General features: G+C 41.7%; 1 protein-coding gene across 7 annotated transcripts in view; it reads left to right on the top strand.

Annotated features, from left to right (window-relative positions):
* Window positions 1-17297, top strand: part of KLHL32 (kelch like family member 32) — a 196829-nt gene that overhangs the window by 102164 nt on the left and 77368 nt on the right. For 4 of the 7 annotated variants that reach the window (XR_006384202.1, XM_044245302.1, XM_044245293.1 and 1 more), the window contains one exon: window positions 1405-1620. The exons of 1 other annotated variant lie outside the window; for it this stretch is intronic. Coding sequence is in view for 4 of the 6 variants with exons in the window: in XM_044245302.1 (XP_044101237.1) it covers window positions 1405-1620 (216 nt within the window). In the remaining 2 variants the exon portion in view is untranslated. Of the gene's footprint in view, window positions 1-1404; window positions 1621-17297 lie in introns of those variants that run through there. 2 more of the 7 variants (XM_044245312.1, XM_044245341.1) reach the window with 2 other exon arrangements.

The raw sequence follows: 17297 nt of genomic DNA, 5'->3' as shown, positions 1-17297 counted from the left end.
AGTGCTCAGGAGCCGCTTGAGGCTAGGGGCTACCATGCTAAACACAGATTTAGAACGCAGTCCTTTAAACTTACAAATATTCTGGTAACAAAAACATTCAAATAGAATATAAATATTTTAGAAAGTGTTCTTAATATTCCTGGATGACTTGAAAAGGGGAAATGTGTTGAAAATTACTTAAATAGCTCAGTGGAGTGAAATAGCTATCTGATGGTATTCTGCATTCCTTAAGCTGGTGGAAAATACTGCTCACATATTCAAATTTTCAAGTTAAAAATGGGGGGAAACAGGACATTTATTCTACTTGAAATAAGTTTGCCATCATCAAGTCTGTGTGCCCACTGTGATTCTCACAGAGTTAAAGAAAGTTTCCATGGGAGTCATGGCTCTCAGGAGGCATTATTTTAGAGCCATAGCTATGAACTTGAGAAGTGGTAGGGACAGGGAAAATCCCCCCAAAATGAGCATTGCTACAGGAACTCCTTGAATAAGAAGGAAGTATTGTCATTGGTTGTCTGAACATTTGAGGCTAACAAAAAATAAAGAATAATTATAAATTGTTCATCTTAAGTAGGTTCAATATAGAATTATTCAAGACAGGAATCTTTTCTGAGAGATTCCTTCATTTCCTGAGACCTTATGTGTAAAAAATCTGTTTTAATTTCATTAAGTCAGGAAGGGTTCTTTTTACTCGAAGACATACTTCATTTGAAGTTTTGGAAAAAGAAGGGTCTATCTGTTTTCTGTAGTTTGTGTCATCGAATCACAACTCCTACTTTACCTGCACGCACATTCTTTGTAGTTGAACGAACTTCTCGCCTGAGAGTTGTGAAATACAGAAAGGGTAAAAAAGTAAATTTTCTTCATTGGTAAAATGTTTTTTGCAAAGTAACATTTCAGTCAGTGAAGCCAGAAACTCCTTTCAACCCCTTTATTAAGATGTCTTTAGGGCACCTGGGTGGCTCAGTTGGTTAAGCGTCTGCCTTCGGCTCAGGTCATGATCCTAGAGTCCTGGGATCAAGTTCAGCATGGGGCTCCTTGCTCAGTGAGGAGTCTGCTTCTCTATCTCCCTCTCCCCCTCCCCCCACATGTGCTCTCATGCTCTCTTTTCCTCCCTCAAAATAAATAAAAATAAATTTAAAACTCTTAAAAAAAAGATGTCTTTAAATATATGGGTTTTAAGAGGGACAAAGTAAGGAGAAATGATGAATTCTAGAACATGCAGTTCTCTGCCAAAGTCATAGTTATAGGATTTTTTTTTTTTTACATTACCAGTGGAGTCCTATTTCCCCCACTCCTGTCATAAAACCTTAGTGAATCAGTCTGAATTTCTTGCCTGCTCTTTCTTGGATTAATTTCTAAGAGATCTTTTTTTCCCCCCGTTTTTATTTTTTTGGCACCCAGGAATTAAATAGCTTTAATTACTTGGATCTGTACAGACTTGCTGACCTCTTTAACCTCACTTTGCTGGAGAAGGCAGTGATCGATTTCTTAGTGAAACATCTCTCTGAGCTCCTGAAGAGTCGCCCAGAAGACGTTCTAACGCTTCCTTATTGTCTGCTCCAGGAGGTTCTGAAGAGCGACCGCCTGACCTCCCTGAGTGAAGCGCAGATCTGGCAGGTAAGGCGCTCTGTGTGGGTCTTCTTTTGGCAGGGAAAAGGCAGGGAATGGTTAAAAGTTGAACAGCTGAGGAACGATGATAACTATTTTGTCTGGCTCAGTTCTCCTCAGGGTCAAAGGCAGAAGTCATGCTCCCTTGGTGGGCAAGTGATTGGAGAACACCAGCCCTCAGGGCTCGGAGGTCTCAGCCCCTGCTCGGCTTAACTCTAGCGGTCAAAGGTGTGGTTTCTCAGACGCTCGCTGGGGCTTCTCAAAAACCTAAGGGGGGGGGTTACATCAGAAAGAGTCAAGAATTTCTTTTCTCCTAGTGAAGATAGTTTCTTAAACTGAATATGAGAAGATCGGATTGTTAAGCACCATTATGCGTATTTAAGACCAATGGAAACAGAATAGATTTGGGGCTTTCCTGTAAACAATTCAGAACCATTTCTTTGTACCAGCTGAGAGCAGCTGGACCTTAAATGAAATGAAGCTCTTCTTGCACTGCAGTGGAAAAATCTCCCCCTTTAGTTCATTCTGCATTCATTGCCATTTTCCTAAACCCTGCCTTTCTCCTGACGTAGCGTTCTTTCCAAACATCCTTGTCTAGGGGATGGAGGATGTTTTGTGTTTTCGAGTTGATTATTCAGTTTAAACCCTTTTCTGCCCATCCCCACTGCCTTTACTTGAACAATCGACATGGTGTCTTTGGGAAACAAAGCCCATCTTATCCCTTTGGTTTTACCTCGCCCACCTCCCTCTCTGAACACTGGCTCGCCATCTTGTTATACCTTCAAGATTTCAGGATCAATTTATTTATAGACGGAATACATGAGAGAAAAACAAATAAAATATACATTTTGTTCATATACTTTTTTATATATATGTTCATGCGATTTATATATGGAAGACAAGAGAAAATACAAAGTCATCTATCTGTTAGCTGATTGGACACTAAATTCCTGTTATTTTAGCAAAGGACATATAGAGAGTACTCTAACTCTGGCCAGGACAGGCAGAGGTAGCTGTTAATTAGCCAGCACCTGACTCTACTCACTGATAGTTTTCCTGGTGTCTTTCTCTCCCTTATTTCTCTCTTTGTATTACATTAATCAGCAACTTTCTTCTTTACTGTTGCTCCCCCACTGAGGATAGGAGCTATGGTGCTGTGAGGGCCTTCCAGGACCTGGACTCTTCTTATTGACTAATTGTCACAGTGGGCTTGAAGGACAGTCATTATCACTCTGTGTTCCAGATGAGCAAAATGGGGTTTCAGTGCCTTCCTCAGGGTTACAGAACAGAGCTAGCCTACAGATCATGTCTGCAGACACCTGCCCTCATCTCTCCAGCATTCCATGCTGTCTTGACAAAGAAAATGTAGGGAAAAAGAATAAGCCATACTTTTATTCTGTTTCTTAAGTATTTCTGATAAAGTTTATTCAGGCAGAGGTCAAAAATTGGTAAGGATGAGTTTTTTTTTTTTTTAATTAAGATTTTATTTATTTATTTCACAGAGAGAGATCACAAGTAGGCAGAGCAGCAGGCAGAGAGAGAAGGGGAAGCAGGGAAGCTGCTGGCTCCCTACTGAGCAGAGAGCCCAATGCCGGTCTTAATTCCAGGATCCTGAGATCGTGACCCGAGCCGAAGGTAGAGGCTTCACCCACTGAGCCAGGTGCACCAGGATGAGTGCACCAGGTGCACCAGGATGAGTTTTTGGTATGAATTTTAGTTACCTGTGGTTCTCCCCTATAAATGCAAATCATCAACATTTTCTGGTCAATTCAAAATGGGAGATTGCCAAACTTTTCTTCACTTCCCAAAGGGAAAAAGAAAGACTTGGAATGAGTTCGCATTTAATTATTTCTAACCGAATTGAGATCTGAGCCAGTCATCCTTGTGGCTTCTATCTCTTTTTGTGGCATGGTTGAAGGAACTACCAGAGACATAATGTGCAGATGTCTGAGTAACCAAAAAATAATTCCATACTGTCCACATAAGAGTTATCATAATTGCCTCTCTAAAGGTTACTAATATTATCATGTAGAATTTTAAAAACTGCTTTCTGCTGCAGGCAATATCTTTTTTGTACTTGGTCCTCAAGAAAGAATTACAAGAGTCACATAAATATGATCAATTTAGGCATTCAGCAGGCAATAAGAAACTGTTTTTGCTTTATCTTAGTAAATAAGTAATTCCCTCATACTCAACCCAATAGCAAAAAATTAAATCAGACCAGCTATATTGCCTCAAGTATAGTTAAGTTCATCATTTTTGCTGAGGTTATACTAGTAATGCAATATACCATGGAAGAATCTAATATTCAGCCCAGGGTGAAGATTGGGTATGCCAGAGGATTAGTGTCAGGGTGCTTTATAGGAGTGAATCTTGATGGACAGGCTGGAGACAGATCTACAGAATCTCATTAAATCGCTGAATTGTTCATTACGGAACGTTCTCACTGTAATAAAGTGCTCATTGACTTTGACAAATCCCCATCCCATGTCTGAAAGAAGAACAGTGAAGCAAGGGGTGGGAGAGGAGACAGGAAATTGACACGAAGTAGGACAGGTAATAGAGAAGCGGATGGAGCGGTCATGCTCTTTGATTAATATGTGCAACTAGTAACTTAAGGCGAGAGCCCAGTAAACACATGCACATGCACACACATGTGCACACATGTTTTACACATATGCTTCTTCCACTGTCAACTGATAATATAATCTAGGACCTCCCCTTTCTTTTGGTAAAAGGTCTCATTTTCATTATTTACCAGATTTCACGCAGTCTGTCTCTGAAGACGTCATAAGAACCTTTCAATTATTCTCACTGAACAAACTCTGTCTTACTTTCTCCTGCTGTCCCTTCTCCACTTTCTTTCCTGATAAAATGTGCTGCAGGCTGTGGTAACCATTCTGTGTGGAATCCCCTAAGATTACGCCTTATATCTGTTCTTTTTTTTTTTTCCTCCCCCACCTGACCTTTTTGAACTTTAAGTCTCTTCTCTCACAGAGGGCTTCTTCATCCCCATAAATGGTTTTTTCCTCCCTTCCTTGGCCTGAAACTTCTTGGCCTGTTAGGTACCTTCTCTTTACATTCATAGGGTAACATAGAGACTTGCGCTGTATACACACGTTAATGTATAAGGGCACTGAATTCCCCTCAGAAAAATGCTTTTTTAAAAAATTCAGTTGAATTCAGCTTAACAATTTAGTCTGATGTTTCAAGGCCAGCGATTTCTAGGTTCCAGATGAAAGACCAAATTTGTTATGGGGCTCAAAGAAACAGGAGACTAAAAATGGGCAAATCAACTGGAGAGGAAACGTGGGCATGAGGTCACATACATTCGTGACCTGGCAAATCTTCACCAGTTTTATTCGGCTTTCGGGTCTTAGCTCTAACATAGGGCTTTGGTTTCAGTAGGGTCTTGTTAAATTTTTCCTGTTAGATTCAACATAGAGTTTCAGACTTCCGAGCTGGGGTCCTGCTGTAAAACTTGAGTGAAAAATGAAACCATTCCATACCACTCCCCTGTATAGGGTCTGTTTTCATTTTCATAGGAAGTTCTGGCTAATCCAGTTTTTTCCTGAAGAAAATGCATTCTCTGCCTCTTCTACCCCGGATTCTCTTTTATCATAATGAAGTCTCAGAGATCACTTTTCATGGGAGTGGAAAAAGACCAAGTATGATGTAAATTCTTACATTTGTTAGCACACAGAGAAGATGTGGTTCTCTGTCCATCACTATTTGTGAGCACCTAGGAAATGCCCCAAACCATGCTGGAGTGTGGAAGGCCAAGTATATGTTTGTTAACTTGGTTTTCCTCTCCCATGCCTCACCCCAAATAGGAAGGAAACTTAGGACTTTTTAAAAAATTATTTATTTATTTACCCATTCATTTATTTATTTTTAGAGAGAGAGAAAGAGAAAATAGGGGGAATAGCAGAAGGAGAGGAAGAGAGAAACTCAAGCAGATTCCATGCTGAGTGCAGAGCCCAACACAGAACTTTGTCTTACAACTCTGAGATCATGACCTGAGCCGAAATAAAAATTCGGACACTTAACTGACTGAGCCACCCAGGTGTCCCTGATTTTAAACCATGAGTTCAGTTCTCTGGATTATTATTTCATCTCTGAAACAAGAAGGATATTTTAAAATGGATAAAGATAGTTGGTGGAAATAAAAGTGACTGTTTCTTGAGCACCTATTATGTGCTATGTATGGTGTTAGAAGCTAGATCCTGGGGTAAAAAGCTTTCCAGAAATATTCTACTATTGGGTTAGAGGAATTTAATTTAGTTTTATCTCTGAATGTGGAGAACTTTGTTTTTTCTTCAATTTATTAATTTATTTACTGATGCTGTTTTCAGTGAGGAGGACTTACTAGAAGAACGATATATACATCAATGCTTTCTGTCATTATTAACCTTGGGTTGAGGGCCCCTCCTTTTATATTTTAACCAAACAATTCAGGGGTCACATCACCGATGTTAAATGGGATCAGCTCTCAGCAGGGAGAGTCTCCTTTACCCAGGTCATGTTACTTTAGAATGGCAAGAGGGATGAGTCCCCTGATGTGGGGTTGGGGGTAATCATGTTTACATTTGTCTTTGACTGTGTGTCCCCAGAGGCAGAGGTTGTGCCTATATGTTTGCACTGAACACTGCCTTGGTCTCTTGCTCTCTATAAATAATAAATAAAAACAATAATTTGGAGTTTTCATATTAAAATGTGTTGAATATTAAAATGTATCGAATGGATAAGAATACATCCTACTATTCCTACATTGGGCTGTGTTTATTCTAGGAATTGGTATACAAAATGAATGTGGCCTTTTATCTTACTTCTTTAAATTTTTATTTATTTATTTTTGAAGTAGGCTCCATACCCAGCACGGAGCCCAACACAGGCTCGAACTCATGACCCTGAGATGGAGACCTGAGCTGAGATCAAGAGTCGGCTGCTCACGTGACTAAGCCACCCAGGCGTCGCCCCTGAGTTTGGCTTTTTAGAACTGCATGTTTCCTTATATTTTTGTTGGAAATTTGGTTCCACAAGTCATACTGTTAGTAACACATTTACTTTCTATCTCTAGAGACGCGAGCCACACATTGTTTAGAGTAGTCAACAACCTCAGATGCCGTGTGTTTTTGACAAGGCCCTTCCAGGCTTTTATCTATACCACAAAACCACCCACTTACAGTTTGATTTAGAAGGAATCCCAGAAGGTGAGCCCAAACAAAAAGCGACTATCCCTTTATGGTTAGAAAGTAGACAAACTAGTGATATACACAGCTTTCATCTTTTATCTCTTACTTTATAAATTGACCCAAATGTACTTCTGGCCAGGGAGAAACAAGGACTTTGAACAGCACTCTTTGTTAAACAGTACTGCCGTAATACTTTGTTTTTGAATATCATATCACAATTTCAAGAATGCTTCTGCGTTTATCATTGCTTTGTTGTCCTGGGGTGCAAATGGAAAAAACAGAAGTAACAAGGCTAGAGATCAAATTCATCTTCTAATCTTGGGCCTATAGCTTCTAAATTCAGAGCGGAAACTCAAAAGTACTTGGGAGTGATGGACACAGAGGTGTACCAAATTAACTCTGTGGCTTATTTATATATAAGCCACAGAGTTAATATGAGAGACCCTGAGGCTGAGCAGAGAGCCTGACGCAGGGCTCAATCCCAGGACCCTGAGACCATGACCTGAGCCGAAGGCAGAGGCTTTAACCCACTGAGCCACCTAGGTGCCCCTTATTTTTTTTTTTTCTTAAGATTTTATTTATTTATTTGTCAGAGAGAGAGCGAGCGAGAACACAAGCAGGGGGAGGGGAAGAGACATAGGGAGGAGCAGACTCCCGGCTGAGCAGGGAGCCCGATGTGGGGCTCGATTCCACGACCCTGGGATCATGACCTGAGTCATGGGCAGACACTTCACCAACTGAGCCACCCAGGCGTGCCTCCTGTTATTTTAAAACAATTTTGGCAGGGCTGGATCATTCATGTTTTCTGTTGTGGTTCCAGAGATTGAAAGGATAGTGGCCAAGCCTGCCTCCCCCATATCTGTGCCATGTTGTTGGTTCTGACTCGGCTCTGTGGCAGGGACTTCCTTCCTCCCTACATTTATTTCAAATACTGTTGAGTGTCTGCCCCGCCCGGTCGTGGGCTACTGAGTCCTACTTTTGCCTGCTATGTGGTGGGTTCTGGGCAGTCCGAGTGGAAAGGACTGACGTGGCCCTGCTTTCATGGATCTTACAGTCTGATGTGAAGCTTCCCACCGGCTACTCTTTCCCACTATGCTTGATTCCTTCCCAGTTGGGGACAGACCTGTGCCAAATAATGTGCTAATTTGGGGCTTGTTGACATGATCTGGGTACATTGGAAAATGAAATGCTTTTGTTTGGGCATTTCAACACGACGTAGCATCCCTTTCCCTTTTCCTCACTGTTTTCTTCATTGTTAATTCTTGTTCATTGTCCCTACACGCTAAACTGCTTTGCAAACCTCTATCAGTTAGGGTTGTGCAGTGCAAACCTCAAAGAGATCAGACTGGGTGGGTATCTGGTCATTTAATGTCTGGTGGGTGGGCGGTCATTTAATCAGAAAATTCTGTGAGTAGCATTCTCATTTTTAGCACTTGGACCTTGGTAACTAGAATTGGAATAATGCTGCGGCCTGAAAACACTTATCCCCAGACGAGACTATAATCTTTCCTTATATCCCCACCCTTCCTCAATTCAATGTCATATACTCATGAGGCATTACTTTTTTTTAGATAGGTACTTTCTGGGTATCTTCATGGTATCCCACTTTATTTTTTTACTTCCCTTTCCTTAACCTAATTAAATGTGTACCATTTCTCAATTTTCTTCCTGAAACATCTGGCATTCCCTCCCTGCTACATACGGTCTTCACTCCAAATGTAAGGAGGATATCTCCCTTCCTCCTCCTCCTCCTCTTCCTCCTCTTCCTCCTCCTCCTCCTCCTTCTTCTTTTTTTGAATTGCAGTATATCCTTTTTTTAAATTTGTTTTTTTTTATTAACATATAATGTATTATTAGCCCCAGGGGTGCAGGTCTGTGAATCACCAGGTTTGCACTTCACAGAACTCACCATAGCGCATACTTTCCCCAATGTCCATAACCCAACCACCCTCTTCCTACACCCCTACCCCAGCAACCCTCAGTTTGTTTTGGGAGATTAAAAGTCTCTTATGGTTTGTCTCCCTCTGATCCCATCTTGTTTCATTTATTCCTTTCCTACCCCCCCAAACTCCCCACATTGCCTTTCAACTTCCTCCAATCAGGGAGATCTCCCCTTCCTTCTTACAGGTGTTAGGGAGGAGAACAAACTGCCGGGCTCCTTCGAATCCCAAATAGTGCTGTGCCCTGAGGAGGTTTTATCCTCTGAGGGCCCCCAGCTGGACACTGAGCAGAACTGCTAGTTCAGGGCTGGGTGCTCCAAGCTTCCTGAGGTGTATTTAGTCATTTGTCCTGAGGTACAGGCAGCTAATTCCTCAGGGAGGACACATTCCAGAGGAGCTTGACTGGTGGCCTTGCCTTACTCTGCCTGGGCCGTGCGCCTTTGCAAGATGCCTGACCCATTCATTTCAGAGGGACTTTGCTTCAGCTAATCCTCAGCACTAGAGCTGTGCGTTGTCAAGTAGCTGTGAGGGGCAGTGATTATCAGAAATTACAGGAGACCTAACTTGTATTTGTGCGCTGCTGTTCTCATGAGGTAATCGGGGGGTTTTGTCCTTTTTTTTTTTTTAAATGAGCACAACAGAACAACAAGGTGATTTATGAGATATGACATATTTATGTTCTCTGCTTCTAATTTTCACTGTGATTCATGTTGTTTCCACACTGATACTTTGTTGTTGCTGCTGTGCGAAGGAAAAAGGTGGCTGGAGAATATTACTTCTGCATTGGTGGCCTGCAGTAATATTTGCTGCTACCTGGGCTATCAGGGATTTAAAAATAAAACCCAACTCTAAGCTATATATGAGGTAGAGACCCTGAGGCTAGGCACCAGAAATTCATTAATAATAGCAACAATAACTATTCTTTACAATCCCAGAAAGCTTCATATTTTAAAAAACATTTTTCCATACATAATTTCATTTGAGTCTGTCTTCAGCCTGTTAATGTTGAGAAAGCAAATACTACGCAAATTTTAACAAGTCAGGAAACTAAAGCTCACAGAGGGCAAGGGATTGACTCACTTCACAGTGTATGTTTAACGGAGGTTGCTCTGTGTGCTCTTGAAATATATCAGATCCCTAAGAAAACAGAAACTCAAAGTACCTGACTTGTCTTTTCATATGTCGAAGAGGTTCTATTTATCTATAATGAGTAATCTAGCAGTATACATTTCCTAGTAAATTACCAGTTTTCGTCTTCACCTGTTGAACGGCTTTGTGGAAAGTCGCAAACAGGACTCCAATAAAAGCAGTAAGAGAAATTGTAGCCAAGGGTATTTCTTTATCAGAGCCTGGAAAATTGGGGCTCTAGGTGGTTTGATGAAGAGAAGTGACTGGAGAATCGTGGCTGAGTCAGGGAGCCCCCTTGCATTCCTTTGAGGCACAGGTGATGGATGAAGTAGGAAGCATGAAGAGAAGTCCCATAAGGGAGGATCACTTTAAAATCCCATCAAGGGATTTAAATCGGTTTGAAAGAGAACCTGGAGCACCATTATTTTTGCTGCAGCCATACAGACTGTGGTGGGAAGTCTGCAGGCTGTTGGAAATTGGATGGAATGAATGGAAATGAATAATCATGATATTTTTATTTTATGAACAACACGTTGAAAATTTAGAAATTTACAACAGAAATTGACAGTTTGGTGATGGCTTACATATGGGGCTTAAGAGAAAAGGAGAGAAAAGTTAATTTTTATTGGACTTGATAAATGTTAGTCTCTTTCCAGAAGAAAGGAGTCTGTGACCCATATCCTGCATCCCAGACTATTTCTATGGGAATCCTTATTGGGCCAGTTGAATATCTAGAGGCTTTGGAGACCATAGAGAGTTCCCGTTCTGGGCATTCTCAGGGACAAGATCTAAAATTAACCATGGAGTGGCTCAGAGGCTCCAAAATTATTTATATTCAAAAGAGATGTAGACGCCTTGACATTGATTGTTGAATACTGACATTCCCACCCACTGCTTCTCCTGCTCCTGCCTCCAGAACTTTAGCTTCAAGTAAAAATAAAGAACACCTCAACTTGGCACATCCAGAGGAGAATGGTGTCCTTTCTAGAATAGATAAGGGTTATCGGCAGCGTTCATAAAGATAATTCTCAGACTTCTTTTGTGCCCACGCTACAGAGCCATACATTCTCTGGGTTGAGGTTTTACTCCCTGGTCTGACCACCACTTTGTGACTTGGGGTGGTACATTGGAGGAATGGGAACAGACTTTGACGTTCTGACAAAACATAATCAAGAAGAAAAATCCTCTTAGGAAAAAAAATTCTTTATGAATTCTAGAGATAGATATCAAAAATTCTGGACATTACAACAGCCAAACTATGAAAAGAACCTAGGTGTCTACAACAGATGAATGGATAAAGATGTAGTAATTATATACAATGAAATACTATACAGCCATCAAAAATGAAATCCTGCCATTTGCAATGATGTGGATGGAACTAGAGGGTATTATGTTAAGTGAAATAAGTCAGTCAGAGAAAGATAATTATCATATGATCTCCCTGATATGAGGAATTTGAGAGACAGGGCCGTGGGGGGGAAGGAAGGGAAATATGAAACAAGATGGGATGGGGGAAGGAGTCAAACCGTAAGAGACTCTTAACTCAAGAAGCAAACTGAGGGTTCGGTAGTGGAGGGGGTGGGAGAGATAGGATGGCTGCATGGTGGACATTGGGTAGAGTATGTGCTACGGTGAGTCCTGTAAGACTGATGGTTCAAAGGCCTGTTTCCCTGAAATAATACATTATATGTTAATTTAAAAAATGTTTTAAAAATCTGAAATAATACATTATATGTTAATTTAAAAAATATTTAAAAAATCTGGACCTTGCTTCCCTTTGTCTAGAGGGAATATTACATATCAGTGTCAGTAAATGACACAGACATTACTTGTGCTTCAAGGATAGAAGCCAAAAGGTGCCCTGCAAGCTAGAGAACACATCTTTGTGTGTGTGTTCTTGTTGATGAAAAATGCCCACATGCTACCTCCTCTGACCACACAAGGAAATCAGGTAATTGAAGGAGTGATGAATGGTGCTCTGAAGTTTAAACGTTTTAGAAGGACCTATCTTATTAACACTTTAAAACAAGTGAGCATAATATCATTAATTTTGATTAATTCATTTGCTCTTAATATAGCTTTTAATTTGTAATTCTATGTGAGTTACAATGTAATTCGGCATTAATTATACTAAATTGACTATAAGTCAGCCAATCACAATGGGAAATTACTCACAGCTGAAAGTAAAACTGAACCTCTTTATCCAGAAAGGACAGCACTTCGTTAAGACGCAAACACAATTTAGGCGTCCCTCTCTTTGGCTGTGAGGATGACATTGGACTTGTGGAGGACTGTGAGCGGTTTCGTATTCTGCCCACTTCTGGGACTATTCACTGTTTGGAGTGAAACCCAATTAAATAATAAACAAAGGGGTTGATTTATCAGATTTGCCAAAGAAGAACAATCTTTCTGCCTTCCTCATTTCTTGCAAGATTTAAGCCACATAGACTGTGTGGTACGTGAGAACAATCAGTTCCACACTTCTTGGGTTTTGGGGGTTAGGATAGGCACTTACCCAGGTTGGCTTGGATTTCATCTTCATGCTCTGTGAGCCATCTGGGAAATCCTGTTTCAAATTCCTTATGAGGTCAGTATCCTGAAGTCACTCCTCTTTGGTCAACACACAGACTGTCTTCTGAGCAAAGGAAGTCATGCCTTAAAAAGCCAATACCGTGGGGTGCCTGGGTGGCTCAGTCAGTGAAGCATCAGTCCCAGGATCAAGTCCCAGGTCAGGCTCTCTGCTCGGCAGGGAGTCTGCTTCTCCCTCTGCTCCTCACCCCACTTGTGTTCTCTCCCTCTCACTGTCTCTGTCTTTCTCTCTCTCTCTCTCTCTCAAATAATAAATAAAATCTTAAAAAAAATTAAAATAAAAGAGCCAATACCACACCGGGAGAAGGACTATCCATGAGGCGATGATGGAGTGCCTATCACTGGGCAGCTTGCTGGAGATGCCAGTGTGCACAGCCGAAGTAAAGTGGCCGCCGGAGCGTATGGGCCCTTGAAAGATACTTGTGAGGGAGCCCTTCGCCAGATAGCTTCCTCTGCGATTTGTCTCTTACATAACAATCAAAACAAACTTTGAGGTGCTGCAGAAAGAAAGTCATAGGACAGTCAGCAACATCCTGCTTGAAGTATATTTCACATATGTAGAACTGTGGGAATTTTGTACAGTCTGTGTACATTTGTGGAGACCCGTGGACTCATAAAAGATGTCTAGATTTTGCTAAATATCGCATGGAAAATTTGGGGCTGTGTTTAATAACTGTTAATCAGCCATTGTTTCTTCTTCTTCTTTTTTTTTTTAAAGATTTTTATTTATGTATTTGACAGAGATCACAAGTAGGCAGAGGCAGGCAGAGAGAGAGGAAGGGAAGCAGGCTCCCTGCTGAGCAGAGAGCCCGATGCGGGGCTCGATCCCAGGACCCTGGGATCATGACCTGAGCTGAAGGCGGAGGTTTTAACCCACTGAGCCACGCAGGTGCCCCTCAGCCATTATTTCAACTCACAATCCAACAAATAAAATGGCGTTAAGTTTTATGTAAAAATTTTGAGTGGAGAGGTTAAAAACTACCCTGTATCTTGAGCCAGCAGCCGCCCCATCCCTGTCTCTTCCACACGCGCAGGTGGGGTTCACGCTGTACACACACTCACCGGGAGACACTCGGACAAAAACTAGATGCATATTCATCTTTGCCACTAAAAGGCTTTCCTTTGTGTTGCAGTACTGTCTTGAATCCTAATACTCTCATAATTGGCTGGCTGATCTCAAGATTCAAGGCAAAAAAAAAAAAAATAGAAGTTAAAAGCTTACTTTTGCCACTCCAAGTGTGTATTCCATTTGTCACTAAATTTTTTAAGGATGTTAATGTCTGTAGTTTGTTAACAGTAACTGCTGCATGGGGGGGGGTGCCTGAGTGGTTCAGTCCGTTGAGCGTCTGCCTTTGGCTCAGGTCATGGTGTCAGGGTCCTGAGATAGAGCCCCAGGTCAGGCTCCCTGTTCAGTGGGGAGTCTGCTCCTCCCTGTTCCACTGCCCTTCCCCCCGCTCATCTTCTCTCTCTCTAATAAATAAATAAAATCTTAAAAAAAAAATAACCGCTATGTAAATACAGTTTTACATTGTTTCAGTTTTCTCCAAATCCCTTTAGGGCAAGTTCTGCCTAGCCTGTCACAGAATTTCATATTCCTTTTTCCCAGATGTTCTTTTGGATATGAACATTAGGTGTGTTCTAGTCTCTTTCCTACTCTTGTGGTTCCCAGCATAGCTTTATGTCCTCAGCCAACAACAACCCCTATTTGACGCATATCCTCTGATGGGTGAGTGCTTTTGAGCCTTTAACGTGTTCTTCGAGGCCAGGAAGGATCTGGGGCAGAGGAACTGGTACCGAAGCCAAGGAGCAGAGGGTCGAGAGAAAACATTTCCAGGGTATTTCTGCCCTCGGTTTTATCTTCTCATCATTTAGAATGCCAGCGGAATAAATGGGTCCGTTAATCAAACAGTGCTGAGAGGTTAGGTCATTGGGAGCCTTTTTAGTCATTTTGTGCTTTTCAAGAGTGAATTTGTTAGAATTATGCTGAATACCCACTTAAAGCCTCAGCTGATAACCCTACCTGTGTTTTATAACTCTGCACTGTCAGAACTCATAATAAGTCAAACATTCTTTCAGTGGTGCTCATAAGGGAGGAAAAAAAACCCCACAAATTTAAGAGTAATTTCAGATTGTAAATGAAAAGGAGAGGCACGACTGTTCATTTGCACCAATCATGCCTTCCTTTCATCTGCTCTGATTAGGCCTGGTGCGGTTTCATCAGACCCCTCCATCACCGAGCTGTCACTCCAGCCGTCTGTTGATTGAAAACAATCAAGGCTCTGATGGCACAATTATTCTGACCCTTTAACTAGAGGCTGCTGTGATAATGAAAGGTTGATTATGATAGTTTGTGCCTCTTTCAGTTTGCCAAGAAGGTTAATTTGGGCATCAGACGGATGTTTAATGGGCGCTTGCTGGCTACACTGAGGTAAATGAGAACGTGCAGTCTTGGATATTGCACGGATATAGTTTGGCTGTCAATCATTGTCATTTGGAGTTTGTGCCTCACACTCTGGAAATCACATTTTATTTTTTCCTTGGGATTTAATTTATTCTGTGCCCTGAGGAAGTTCTTTCACTCGGTGACCTTCACAGCAGCTTTCTCTGCCTTTTTTTTTTTTCTTTTTTTCAAATGGAGCTCAAAGGCAAAACACATCTAGAAGAGCATTTTTCTTTCATTTTCACTTAAAAATGGAAACTTTAAAAATCCATCCTTATCACTGCCTTCCAATAGAGCAAATGTTTCCATCCCGATTGTGCAGTGGGGAAGTGTGAGCGACAGGGGTGCTGGGGCCGGTTTGCTAATGCAGCAGCTCACGCGCAGGCTCTGCTCTGGTTCGGATACTAACCAGCCAGCCCGGGACTTCCAACCACCACTGCCTTCCTGTTTCCAGGTGCAGCGTCGTCCTTTATCCTCCTTCTTGGGGTGTGTGGGGGAGAGGGAGAGGCAGGGAGACAGAAATGTGTCTGTGGTACTGAGGAGGTTATTAGAAGTTGCAACGATGAGTTTGTGTCCGTTGAGCACCGTAACTTCTTGCGGTTGGAAGCCTAGGCGGCACCTCCTAATGCTGGTGTTTACAGTATGTGGCTCACTCCACTCCGCTTTGTGGCGTGCCTTTTAAAAAGGACAATAGAGGAAAAGAAGAAATAAAAACCATTATTGCTGTCTCCCAGCTGCAAACACCGGTCTCCTGGATCAGATACCTGACAGCGAGCCTCATTGTTCTGCTTTTGCGTTTGGGCTGTCTTCAGTGTCCTTCCCCCCAGTGAACGTTCAGCAGCGTATTTCTACCCAGCCTTGGACATTTTTCTCTCATGTCAAGTCAATTGTAAAACAATTAAGTCTATAGATGTTAAGGTGACAGCATCATAATGATTACAATTTCACTTCAAGGATTCTCTTTCACATTATTTATTTCTTATGTGTGTGGGGTTTTTTTTTGTTGGTTTTTTGTTTTGTTTTGTTTTGTTTTTTAAGCTGTTCATTTTTGAATGGTAAAGAGAGCCATTAAGTGATATTCAGTTTCACCTGAAGAGGCTCCGAAAATGAATTAAGTCATTGAATTCAGTTACGGTCTTAATACAGTCCTTATTTAAGCAACAGTGCTATTTAAAATGTTTATTTAAAAAGGAATGAGAATAGCATTGGGAGTACACACACACACACACACACACACACACACGGTCTCATCAGATTCTTTGCCACACTGGACCACGAGTGATTAGTTTTGTTTAGCTCTATGGACAGCACAGACAGAATAGCCCTCAGGGATGCTTAGTAAAATTATCAATTAGTTATGTCTTGTTTTGCTGAAGTAATGGGAAGTTAAAAGGTAATTGGGGAGAAATGTCAAATCAGACAATAGTTTCTGGTTTTTAAAAAAGTAGGATGAGGTTCAGTTTTGATCTTAATTTATGGCCTCTGGGACAACGAATGGTTTTATTTTGTAGAGTCACTATGCTTGCAAATTCCCGGGACTTACCCAAAGACTGTTTGTTCTTAAAGGAAGTGTATAGCTCATTATTTCAAGGTTTTTTGTGGGGTGAAGCCTGACTGGGTTCCTATGTTCCCTCATCTGTTGTACCTTATATCTAATGGTGGAAAACTAATGTCCCAGATAGACTGCTTTTCCTGTGTCCTCATGAGCCCTCCACCACACCCGCACGGCTGTGCTCTCACGTTGGCTCTGTGCGCCAACATCGTATCCCCTCAGCCTTGATATCCCCCTGAGAAGGTCCTGTAGAGTGCCTCACATTCCATCTCCTGACCTGTGATAACATTTCTTCTGCTCCTGGGGCTGGGTCAGGGCATTTCATGAGTTTCTCTCTCCTCTTCAATTCTTCTAACTCCACCTTCAAAGTTCCCCTTGTTCTTTAAACTCCTTATTCCTTCAAACATAATATAAATGTCTCATATCTGTGATTTCTCCCAGTTGTAGTGTCTCAGTTCCCACCATTTTTTGCTCAGCAAACACTTAGAGGTTTCCTGTCAGGTGCCAGGCGCTGGGGCTGAAGCAGAGCCTTCTCCCAGGTTGGCCCCTGGAATGGCTACTCCCTTACCTCCTTCACTGATCCACTGCAGTCCCTTTATTGCCCCCAAGTCCTCTGATATTGTCAAGCCACTGATTCTCCCTTATTGAGCCTGTTTTTCCACACATCTGTCTTCCTTACATGACTATTATGGTTTGGTTGTCCAAGCTACTTCAACTGGCCAAAGAACAGAGGCTAATTGTGCTGGAGAACATATCTTCTTTGACAAAAATATTACTTGTGTATTATACTCAGTGTTGTTGCAAGGGGTGAATAGAAGATTCACTGTTGCCACAGCCCTCAT

Source organism: Neovison vison, chromosome 1 (genome assembly GCF_020171115.1).
Source record: "Neovison vison isolate M4711 chromosome 1, ASM_NN_V1, whole genome shotgun sequence".
Taxonomy (NCBI): domain Eukaryota; kingdom Metazoa; phylum Chordata; class Mammalia; order Carnivora; family Mustelidae; genus Neogale; species Neogale vison.
This window is presented reverse-complemented; position numbering and strand designations above follow the sequence as displayed.